The sequence below is a fragment of the Dysidea avara genome, chromosome 11 (assembly GCF_963678975.1).
Source record: "Dysidea avara chromosome 11, odDysAvar1.4, whole genome shotgun sequence".
NCBI classification, from domain to species: Eukaryota; Metazoa; Porifera; class Demospongiae; order Dictyoceratida; family Dysideidae; genus Dysidea; species Dysidea avara.
This window is the reverse complement of record NC_089282.1, coordinates 19,035,442-19,048,071: the sequence shown is the minus strand read 5'-3', so window position 1 is coordinate 19,048,071 and position 12,630 is coordinate 19,035,442. Positions and strand designations below refer to the sequence as shown.

At 38.0% G+C, this 12,630-nt stretch overlaps 1 protein-coding gene across 1 annotated transcript in view; it reads right to left on the bottom strand.

The window, feature by feature from the left end:
- Positions 1-12,630, bottom strand: part of LOC136238078 (major facilitator superfamily domain-containing protein 8-like) — a 29,508-nt gene that overhangs the window by 10,010 nt on the left and 6,868 nt on the right. Inside the window, exons 4-9 of the mRNA XM_066028404.1 lie at positions 9,749-9,948; positions 9,307-9,697; positions 9,178-9,251; positions 9,047-9,130; positions 2,732-2,784; positions 2,600-2,679 (exon numbers count right to left, since the gene is read on the bottom strand). Coding sequence (XP_065884476.1) covers positions 2,600-2,679; positions 2,732-2,784; positions 9,047-9,130; positions 9,178-9,251; positions 9,307-9,697; positions 9,749-9,948 — 882 coding nt within the window. The remainder of the gene's footprint in view (positions 1-2,599; positions 2,680-2,731; positions 2,785-9,046; positions 9,131-9,177; positions 9,252-9,306; positions 9,698-9,748; positions 9,949-12,630) is intronic.

The window sequence follows — 12,630 nt, the reverse complement described above, 5'->3', positions numbered from 1 at the left end:
AGAAACCATTTTGTAAAGAGCTCAGCTGCAAACAAATCACCTGTACAGAATTCAGCTATGAACAAATCACCCCTGTAGAGAGATCAGCTAGAAGAAGTTACCTTGTAGAGAGTTCAGCTACAAACAAATCTCCCTGTAAAGAGATCAGCTACCTTGTAGAGAGTTCAGCTACAAAGAAACCATCATGTAGAGAGTTCAGCTGCAAAGAAATCACCACTGTCCAAATTTCAAGGCAATAGCTCTTTCCAATCTGAAGTTATCAATTGTCAAAGTTGGCAAATTGGATGTGTGGAAGGCCCCTTTTCGCAAATCCGGTCACATATGTATTATATATATAATTGTACATCTACTGATAAAATATTTAAAGTACGTACATCTACTTCATCTATTCTTCTTCCTGTAGTAAAGAAAAAAAACATAGGTTTAAAAAGTCCCAAAGCTGGCCATAGGCTGGCTTTGGGGTATACAAATACAAAAAGAAATGAAATCTAATCCAAAACAGCCAAGCTGTAAAAAAAGTGTGCGGCCCTCAGAAAGGCTATGGTGAAAAAAGATGTGAAATCCAAGGTGGCGGCCAAGAAATGACTGTGATGGTAGGTTAATGGTAAAAATTTTAATAATGACAATTCAGGTGAATTTTTGTGCCGCTTCACAAAATTTACCTGAATTGTCATTATTAAAATTTTTACCATTAACCTACCATCACAGTCATTTCTTGGCCGCCACCTTGGATTTCACATCTTTTTTCACCATAGCCTTTCTGAGGGCCGCACACTTTTTTTACAGCTTGGCTGTTTTGGATTAGATATATAATACAGCATAAAATATAACAAAATACTTACAGGTGGCTGGATATAGAATTTTAAACAATTGTTAAAATTCGAATTTTAGACTCACTGCCTGACTGCCTGACTGACCACAGTCGCAAGGCTAGAGCCTAAACGAAGCAGCAGATGGCCACCATTTTACACCACACTAACAAACTCACCAGTGGGATGCCTTTTGGGGTTCCGACAAGTGTAGGCCCTCTGCACCTTGTATCTCCAATCAGGCTGTTTTCTTCTTCTTCATCCATTGAAACCATATCAAGGCATTAATTTTCCGTATCAACACTTTCCTTCAGTAGCACACTTAGATGCCACAGAATTATTTCACAGCTGGATTTTTGAAGCACTTCAGTCCTGGCGCTACTATAAGAGGCAAACTAGCTAGATATCTGCAACTTCACAATTGGGATCTTGTTCGGGATTTGTCTGGCGACGCCATGCAAGAGAGCGGGCGCCAATAGACTAGCTCGCGATAGGTTTGCGACCACACCCACCTAGGTTGACTAATCGTGATAGAGTACGGAGACCACACCTCTTCATAATCTAGCTATTTGCTTAACAGAAAACAAGACTTATTGGTGTAGCTATCTGTACACCCCTTGTCTGACTCAAGATACTCTAATACAACAGTCATGTATTTATGATATTCTAATAAAACAGTCACTGAACTACAATAAAAACTAAACAGTATTTTTTTTTTAAATTGTCAATTTTAAAAATGAAGTAGGGATCTACGCAATAAAAAGTAGTGAAACAAGAGATGAATGATGGTATTACAGCACAGCTCAGTAGGGAAAGTCCCTACTTTGGCATTGAACAAAATAATTGTTATAGATAATGTGCCAAAGTAGGAACTTTCCCACCGAGCTATGCTGTAATATCATCATTCATCTCTTGTTTCATTACTTTTTATTGCATAGATCCCTACTTCATTTTTAAATTGACATTATTTTAAAAATACTAGTTTAAAACAGAGCAGCATAGTTATAGTGTAATAGAAAACAACATTGTTTTCTCAAAAGTGGATGAAGGGAGAACAAGTAGCTAGGAATGCACTGAAACATCTATATTAAGATTGAGATACTCTAATAGAGCAGTCAGATGTTATCAATAGAGCACTAAGCGTAGTCAAAACTAATAGAACATTCATAACATAATACAATCATTATATAACATAAATGTAAGACTAGCGAATGAATTGTTTAGCAGCTAAACCTTTGGATATGTTCTTAGATCACTAGAGCATTAAATTGCTTTAAATTCAGGATTTTAAGTCCTGAATATAATTTTATTGTTTATACATATGGCTTGCCAGACAATTTGTCAACAGCTGGGGGCTATACCCCTACTTATACACTACCACGGAAATATGGAAACCATCTTGAAAAAATCCTGGGATACGCCCCTGGAACGAATTTACAAATATACTCTCCGAAGCTTTTTTAGAAATGGTGCCAAAGCTACAAAAAGCTTCGTTAATAAATTCATGTCAATAATTAATGAGAATAATTGATGGTTAATAGCATGTACATTGCAGTACAGGTCCCTACACTTTGGTATAGCTCCAGGTTTAAACTATTAACTATACCAAAAATACATAAATGGCAGCTACCACAAGGAGTAACAGTACTTGTACAGCTGATTTTTCATGTTAGTATCCATGGTAACAAAACTTTGGAGGAGTAAAGCAATATTCAAATCTAGTGAAATTAAACAATGTTTCAAAGCTTTGAACTACTCGTCTCAGCCCTAACATAACATGTATAAAATACCTTTAGTTGCTCCAGCCACAAATACCTCAAACCAAATGTATCCCAACAATTGCAGAAATAAACCAAATAACAATAGCCACCTGCCAAATACAAATGAAATACAGAAATACATGTAAACTGATTGTGACTGACCTGTCAGTAACTCTTTTGCTTAAAAGCATCAAACAAACAAATGAAACGATGAGCTACACAAACAGTTATTAAGAGTATGTAAAGACTTCATCTAATTACAGTGTTCTGTCAGCTACTGACTTAATATTTAGCTGAAGTCTCTACAAGGTGACTTGTTACATAGTTGAACTCTCTACAGGGTGATTATTTCTAAAATTTTGCTCTTCAGGATGTGAACTCTGTACTGGAAGACTTGTATAACATGAGGTACATACCACTGAAATGCAACATCAGCTCAGGAGAGTGCGAGCAATTAAATAATGTGATAATTCAAGGGCGTGGCAACCATTTCGCTTGCAAGAATTTATCCCAAACAAAACAAGATGGGTGCCACACCCTTTAATCAGCCGCTTGCACTCTCGTGAGATAATGTTGCATTTGAGCGGTACCGTAGCTGAACATTCTACTGTAAAACAGTTAAACTCTCCACAGAGTGAATTGTATACTGAACTCTCAATATAGAAAGTAACTTGTTACATAGCCGAAACCCCTACAGGTTTTCTTGATATATAGATGAATGGTATACAGGATGACTTGTAACATAGCTGAACTCTCTACTGGGTGACTTCTTATGTATCTTAGCACTCTACAGGGTGACTTGTTTGTAACTGAACTCTCTACTTGGTAACATAATAGTTGTTGAACTAGCCACATGATGAATCATAATTTTGTAGTTTGACTTGTTTGTAACTGATCTCTCTACACCGACTTGTTACATAGCTGAACTCACTACAGGGCTCTTCTTGCTTCATGTGTTTTTTTAGTAATCCCTAATCCTTATTAATATATGTCTAGTTTATGTACTATTTATTTTAATGAATTAACTTGGTAGACACCACAGTAGCTATAGACTTTGACACTAATGACTGGAGCACTTACAATTGCAAGATGCTACATACAAGACATGTAATTACTAAGTCAAGCACATGTACAATCTACCACTGCCAATGGCATGAATTCATTACTACACTACACAAGAATGCAGTTCTGCCACAGTTGGGGGACAAGACCACAGGTGGTATATGGAGTAGCATTCTTCACAGTGTAGAGCATGTTTCTCACTTCTCAGATTGTAAGATTGTGGAAGGGAAGAAGCTACTATTAAACACAAGTATAAGGAAAAATAAGTTTGATTATGGATCATAGAAAAAGTAGGGAAGCAAGGGAGGTTGCCTACACCTGCAGATATACTAGTAGACATTTAATCCCTACTTCAATACCCATGACTGAATTAGGGATTACTTGTCCACTAGTATATCTGCAGGTGCAGGCGACCTCCCTTGTTTCTCTACTTCTTTTTCTTACGATCCCTAATTGAACTTAGAATTCCTTTTACTTGTTTGTTTACTTTTTTGTAACATTATTATGACTGGTGAACCCATGCATACCACATCTGCATCAAAAGAAATGAGAGTACAGAATTAATGTTTTCATCTGAATGCATGCCCCAGCTATTGATTACTAACTCAAAAGTGAAGTGGCCATTACGCTTCGCTTTCAGCTACTGTATGTTTAGCTCATTACACAGCACTACAAATGAAGAACAATAGAAGAAGCTACTCTGCAATCAATCCAGTCACCACAAAAAAATACAAACGATTTGCATGCCCCAACTATCAATTACTGACTCGGAAGTGGCCATTATGCTTTGCTTTCAACTATGTTCAGCCCATTTCACAGCATTACAAACCAAAAACAGTAGGGGAAGTACCTCTGCAGTCACCATGGAAATACAACCCATTTACAAAAGTAAGGAAGCCATTGCACTAGCTACCATGAATCAACACCTTGGGCTGTCAGCAAAAATAAAAATGGACACAAAGGAGAACAAAGGTAAGTCCATGATGCATGCATTGTATGTACTGCAGTGCATGTCTCAGGAAGAAATGACATAGAAAAGTGAAAAAGCAAGTCTGTAGCCTTAGTCACTATTGAGTTACACTTGTCTGAAGGAATCAGTCAGTAAGTCAGAGTCAGTCAGTCAATCAGGTGGTAAAAAACTCCTCTTACTATTTTTTTTTTAATTTTGTAGCATTTTGGAAGCATTTCAGGGCATACTGAAGGCACTTTCGGGCTTGGTTATACCTAACCAACACTGCCAAGGCACCAGGAAGGTATTGTGAAGCTGGATTTTGGGTGATATTTTTGGCCAGAAAACCCAAACCTCCATGATCACTAATATACAGTACTAGATACATGTTTATACGTACATTTCTGATTAGATGTGAATGATGCATCACAGACTGTATTCAGTGTGTTGCCAGAATGAATCAGCCTGATCAAAAAGCTATATGCACTGAAAAGCAGTCTTTCTTCAGTCACACACATGTACACACACAGAACGCTGTATGCACATCTATAGCAGAGTAGCTAATCTGAAGATAAGTGCACACATCACTGACCATACAAATGTAAGGTAACTTGGTATACATTTGCTGTAAGAAGCAAAACATTGGAAGTTCTGAGGGGTTACAAATTGTGGGAAGACTATATGGCACTACTTATAAATATTTTTTTACGATTGATAGAAATCGAATTGAACATTGGTATCAACACTATAATTATTATATATAGCGCTGGGTGCCTGAAAGACAATAGTGGCACTCATCTCTGCCTTAGAAGATCACCTATACAGTGTCCTGGTGAGTCTTTCTTTTTGTACGTGATCTGCTAGAGATTGCACTAAAATAACAACATGGTTCTTAACACAATCCATTAGTGGTTAGTGTATACCACGAAATCCTGCAATTTCATTGTTAATTTGTTAAAAGGCTTCTTTAGTATATGGAACGGTTGGCACAATGGAAAAGACAACATTGAGGTCCAGGGTTGTTGGTGATCTGGACATGCCGAAGGTAGGCATGAGGCTATTATGCTCCAAAAATTGAGCATTATGCTTTTAAGCAGTGCTCAAAAAATCACCTATTGTGCTTTTGAGAATTGCCCATTATTCCCAAAATTATGCCACCATAATTGGCTAGTTTATTGCTGTATCACACCATTTTCATTGATGTTTAAGCTTCAAATAGTCTTGAATTCTTTAGCTGGTTGCTGTATTAGAGTATTTCATTTCAATATGATTGCTTTATTAGAGTAAATAATATTCAGTGACTGTTCTATTAGAGTTTCTGACTGCTCTATTAGAGTATCTTGATTTTTTTAACGGAATTATGCAATCTGCAGATTTTCCTACTATTAAAACTTTATAATCATCTCTAAATGCTAGCATGCATAATTCTCGATTCCCACACCTACCTATTATTCCCGAAATTACACAGGGAAAAATATCTTGCAAGGTTTTCAAGATTCTTGGGACATTTTCAGTGCAAGATTCTTGCAAGTTTGCATTAGTGCACATTTCTTGCAAGAACTAGTGCAAGGATCTTACACTGCAAATCTTGAAAGATATTTTTCCTGGGTATGCTGGCATAATCGCTGCATCCCTAGCTGAAGGACTCAGCCAGCATGACTATTATAATTTTTGTCGTGATAAACTGGGTTGTACATCTCTGAAAGAATAATAATATTAAAGCTTTACAACACAAGTGCTGAGGACACCTGGTCCTATAGCCTGTTTAAAGTTGTTACATTACATAAAGTGTGTTTGAAAATGTGGAGAAAGGAGAAAAAATCCAATCTGGGCAGCCTCGAACCTGCAGCCATGTGAACATAACAGCAAATTTCAGATTTGTCTAAAATATGTACACAATGCATAGTGGCGGATATAGGGGGGTTTCAAGGTTTCCACGGAAACTCCCTTTGTAAAATGATTATGCAACAGTTGAGTATTTTAATTAATTATTGCGGCGTGCGCCTATAATAAGCGACAAAGCGATGTGCATGCTCAACACTGTAAATATAGACTTCGTAAATATTTATTTTTCACACTAAAGTTGCTGCCAAATGCAGTCTCAGAACATCAAAATTTCTAAAATTTCCTGGGGGGCATGCTCCCAGACAAGTGAGTATGCTTCTTCCCACACTCATGCTTAGGCAGCGGAAGAGGGGGTGCTGCAACTATTTCACTGGGGTGCTGCAACTATTTCACTGGGGTGCTGAGCACCCCCAACTCAAAGCTGTATTGTGCAATGGTCATCATGTGAATTTCCAGAAACTTGTCAGTCACAATCGAAATACTCTAATAGAGCAGTCACCCTAATACAACTCAAGCATCTATTAAAATCAAAGTAACAGTATTAGTATTTGATTAACAACTAAATCCACCGAAAATGCCTCAAAATTCAATCTCTGACACCAAATTTTTCCTGGGGGGGGGGGGGGGGGGGGATGCCCCCAGACCCCTCCTAGAATTAGCATACTTTGAATGCTTGGTGTGCTTCACACACCTACTGCTATCACCATAAATTTTGGGCACCCCCAACTGTAGCATCCTTCCGCCTCCTATGCAGTGGATATGTCCACATTCTAAACTGGAAACCCCCTTTATAAATTCCTAGATCTGCCACTGCTGTTACCTGATCACTTGATACTTCTGGTGGACCTTGCAAAAAAGCCACCAGAGGGTTGTTTTGAGTTGAAGGATGCTTTACAAGGTGGTTTTTTAGTTTGTGTTCTATTAGGAGTTTTGCAAACACACGGGCAATCCCTATGTATTACAAGTATGACTGAATTAGGGACTACATATCCACTAGTATATCTGCAGGCATAGGCAACTTCCCTTGTTTCGCTACTTTGTTTTCTACAATCCTTATTGAACTTTTAAAATTTATAATTTTGTGCGTTTACTCATTTGTAACACAATAACCTGTGGATACTGCATCAGAACAAAGAATGGCATCAAAGTTGGATTTTTCCACCTTTTCAAACATGTAACAACTTTAAACAGGCTGTAGGACCAGGTGTCCTACAGACCTTCAGCACTTGTGCAGTAAAGCCTTAATAAATTAATTACTTAATTATTAATTAATTAATGTTTTCGTCTGAACGCATGCCCCAACTATCAATTACTGACTTGAAAATGAAAAGGCCATTAAGCTTCACTTTCAGCTATGTTCAGCTCGTTACACAGTGTCACAAATAGAAAACAGTATGAGAAGCACCTCTGAAATCAATCCATGCAGTCACAACAGAAAATACAAGCAATTCCCATTTACAACTGTAGGAAAGCCATCATGCACTATCATGAATTGACACCTTCAGGCTGTCAGCGAAAAGAACTGGGACACAAAGGAGGACAAAGGTAAGTCCATGAAGTGTACATTGTACATACCGTATAGTAAAAAACTTTGGCAGTAAAAAAGTGTGACGAAACCCCTCTGTTAAAAAAATTGGTGGAAAAAACTTTGGCGATTGAAATAATATTCACCAAAGTTTTTACCGCAAAAGTTTTTACTGTACGGTACGTAAGGATCTCGGTAAAGATAAAATGACAAGGTATCAACTCATCATTAAGTAGTGTAGTAAGTGTATAAGTAGCTAGCGTTGTTGTTGTAGCAGTACTTTTGTAGCTACTGATCTGGCGACGTGCTAGCAAAGGCGTGCTTCTCTACATGATCTCCTGCGATGACGAGAGCGACCGTATTTGCTTCTTAGTGAACTGCAGTAGCAGAGATTATCACGTATATCAAAGTATTTGGCCAAATCCATCACGAGACAACGAACTAACTGACGTGCAAACGGGGAGCCGGTTGGAAATGCTATCCCAAGGAGTGCTTGCAACTGTGGGACACATTCCTAGGCCGGAAGATCAAGATATCCAAAGTCAGCTCGATCTTTATTGCGTGGTGGTACGAACTCACCTTCATCTCAAGTTCTAGTTACTCAATACGAGAGTCAATGTGCTCGTGTGATCATCTAAAATAATTGGCAAAAAAAACTTTGGCGAATTGAATGCTATTCGCCAAATTCGTCAAATTTTTTACCGCCAAAGTTTTTTACTATATGGTACTGCAGTTTGCCAAAAGGCACCTGTCAGGCAGAAGTGACATCAAACAGTGAAAAATCAAGCCCATATACTTAGTCGTTACCAAGTTATGAATGTTTGAAGGCATCAGGCAGCATGAGGCAGACAGTTTAACAGTAGAAAAATAAAATTTCGTAGCGATCTATTGGAAGCATTAAGGGTTATGCTGAAGGCACTTTTAGGCTTGGTTATATCAACCCAATGCAGCCAAGGCACCACGAAGGTATTGTGAAGCTGGTTTTCAGATGATATTTTTGATAGGAATATATACATGTACCATTGTACAGTGTACTACAGCAAGTTGTATATACATATCACATTTGGCATTTATGCACGCATATTCCATTACTCACAACTATGCCAGCTCCACAGAAAAACAAGCTAGTTTCAAACTCAGTCCATCCCAGTAAATCCTCAAACATAGGCACAATCATAGTCTAGTGGACAGAATAAAGAGATACAATACCCAAAATTATTACTATACCTCTAAGCTAGTTTGGTTAAAGAGCGTCACAAACAAAATGGCACATGAGCAAACTAGCTCATGCCGAATAAACTCTAGAAGACAACAAGAGCATATCAAACAAATGTTGTGGTCAACAACTTTCCTCACCATATAACATCCAGTATGCCTTAGACAGAAATCCTTCAGGTGCTGGAACAGAATCTTTCTTAATGTCTTCTGGTGACTTTTGTATTGACTGAGCCGTTGACTGGGAGCTGGAGTAATAGCTCAAATCCTTCATGCTGTCATTCATTAACAGTGGAGCTTTTTCCTGTTTGGCTGATGAGTCCTTATCACTGCAGTTATGCTCTTCATTAACAGAAGCAATTGATTTCTCCTCTATGCTGTGATTTGTGCTGTTTTGGCTAGCCGTTTGCCATTGAGTGTGCTCAATATGATGTTCATACTGTGATTTTACAAAGTCGTTCACTGGCGGTAATTGAAAAAACAAAAACAAAAACATCAGCTCTAAAATCAACCACACTAGTGTCATCAATGCCTGTATTTACTACGATGACATGTGTACATTAATTATTGAGGATTAACTCACCCCAGGGGCTGTGTACTTGTCAAGAGTAAATGGTCCAATTTCATAGTTTAGTTTGCGAAGAAATAAATTTAGTCCTGGGCCTATGATGAGGCCGAGCTGTCTAAATGCCATTACTATTGAGAAGGCTGTAGTTCTTTCCTTCTTTGTGGTAGTGTGTGCAATTTCTGCAAATAGTGTCATTCCAGCCCCAAATCCAATGCCTACAGCAAGTATATCCACATACAGACAATATCAATGTCGTACTCATATGCAAAGAAAAATTTCACTCAAATCTTTCACAACTATCACATAGTCATGAACCACGATTGTGGGTTCATAATAGGGATCGCCCATGTTTTTGCAAAAATATTAATAGATCACACACCTAAAAACCACCTTGAAAAGCATCCTTCAACTGAAAACATCCCTCTAGTGGCTCTTTGCAATGAGCATAGGTCTACTAGTAAGTATCAAGTGAAAAGAAACAGTACATGTATTCAGACAAAACTGAAAATTGCCCATTTGTTCATATTATTATTATTATTCATAAATAATGCTATTCTTTTTTCACAGGCATAGTGAAGTTTACAACTGGGATAAAAAAGTAACAAAGCTTGCTGAATGGATCATTGCGCATGTCCATGACCTATTTTTGATTTTGTTTTCGGATGGAAACAGCACAAACCGGGCCATTTCTTCTTGCCAAACATGCAAAGCCAAACAAGATTGCATTCATAGTTTGCTTTTCTAGTGTACACTGCTCAGTATAGGCCAGGACGCTTAATCTGAGCTGAAGATTTTGTTGTAGAGCGATTTTTCTGCTCTGTAATTATTGTACCTGGGCAGGTTATCCAAGCTTGATTAAATACTCTAATAGAGCAGTCATGTAAATACTCTAATAATGCAGTCAAGTACATAACAACAATCCTTGTACTGAATTTGATAGCTATTAAAGGCACCAGTAATGTAAATTCTAGTACACGCTCAGTCTGTATGCACATTGCAATTTGATCAGTTTTCATGTGTGTACTGAAAAGTTGCTGGCATTACTATAATATGTAGAATGCAAAATTACACCATTCACAACAGTCTTCATCATCAATAAAATAAATCCATAATCCATTACTGGATTAATAAAAAGTACATAAACTAGATGAATAAAAAATTGAAAATTTTAAGAGGGAGAAACAAGTCAAAATAGGGGTTTGTAGTTTACATTATCACCCCAGCAATTCCTTCTTGTTTCATGGCTTTTTTCAGCGATCCCTATTCCCATTTTAAAATTTTAAAATTTTTATTCATCTTGTAGTAATAAGGGCAGGATTTTATTTTAGGGAGAGGGACACACACGCACGCACACTCTCACACACACACGCACGCACACTCTCACACACACACACACACACACACACACACACACACACACACACACACACACACACACACACACACACACACACACACATACACACACACACACACACATAGTTTAAATAAAAGTGCATCAGGAACAATAATAACCTGAGATTATATACTTCTGGTCATTTTCAGGTAGCTGACAGATGCAGCAATCTGAGAGAGCCTAAAACACAAAAATTTCCTGAAGGCACACATAATTACCTAAATGAGAAATGCATCAGATGCAATCTGAGAGAGTCTTAAATATTCCTGGTGGTCTGGAGGTGGCTCACCCCACCCCCTCCCCCGTAGGTTGAGTTTATACAAAAAAATCCAAAACCCAGTTTTTGATCTACCTTCCTGCCTACCTTTCAACCCAGGCCTATAGGTTCAGGGGGTTCTGAAGAACCACCTTCTTGGAAAAAAGGTCCACGATTTCAGGAGAAAGTTACCAACAAGGTTTACAATATGTAAGTCCAAATTTTCAGTAGCAAAAGTCCATTAGCTATAGCAAGAGTTCATAATATATATACTGAGGAGAGTATCCTACTCTCATATTATACCCCTGTAGAAGGGCGTATTGTGAAGTTGTGACGTAACAACAAGATGTTGTGGTTTGTGGTGTATGAGCAGCTGTAAAAGTGCAAGAATTGTTAGCATCATTTCACACTCACGATGCTCAGTATAGCCGTATTCATGAATGCCCTAGCAAGAAACACCTACGGAGTGGTCTTAACCCATGAAGGAAAGATCGTAGTTAGGTGAAAAAATGCTGAGAGCTGGAGTTGATTTGGTTGCTAGCGACATGGTTAGGCACATGTTTAATCGATACCATGTTCAATTAATGGCTGCTTCTGCTGCTGAAGAGGTTGCCAAGGATGAGAAGTATTTGGCAGCTGTGGAGAAGGTGGGGTCAGATTTCATTCCATTAGTTGTGGAGTTTGGACACCTTTTGCTCTAAAAATTTTACAGAATATAGCTGACCGTACCACTCCTCGCAGCAGTGTCCCTCGGAAAGTTGCTAGAAAGAATTTACTACAACAATTGTCTGTGCAACTGTGGTCCAACAATGCTAAGATGATCTTGAGGTACTGGGCCCTTCAGGGCTCGGATGATGATGACAATCCCCTTTTCCCCCTAGTAATAGTTTTCCCCCTGTAGCTAGCTGTAGTTTATGTAGTTGTAATAGTTGTTAGTAATTGTAAAAAAAAAAATTTTTTTTAATTAATGACATCACTAATTACACAATGAAAAACGGGCGAACTCAGAAGTACTACGTCATAACTTCACGATACAGGGGTATATGAGAGTAGGATACTCTCCTCAGTATATATATATATATATATATATATATTATACTCTTGGCTATAGTTTACTAAATATTGCTAAGACACTCTTTGTTCTGCTCCACTGCCCCTGTTGATCATGACAGAGTGCTCAATCTTTCCCATTCTTATTCACTACACTATATCACATTTAGACACAGTATAATTACAGTAGCAGTA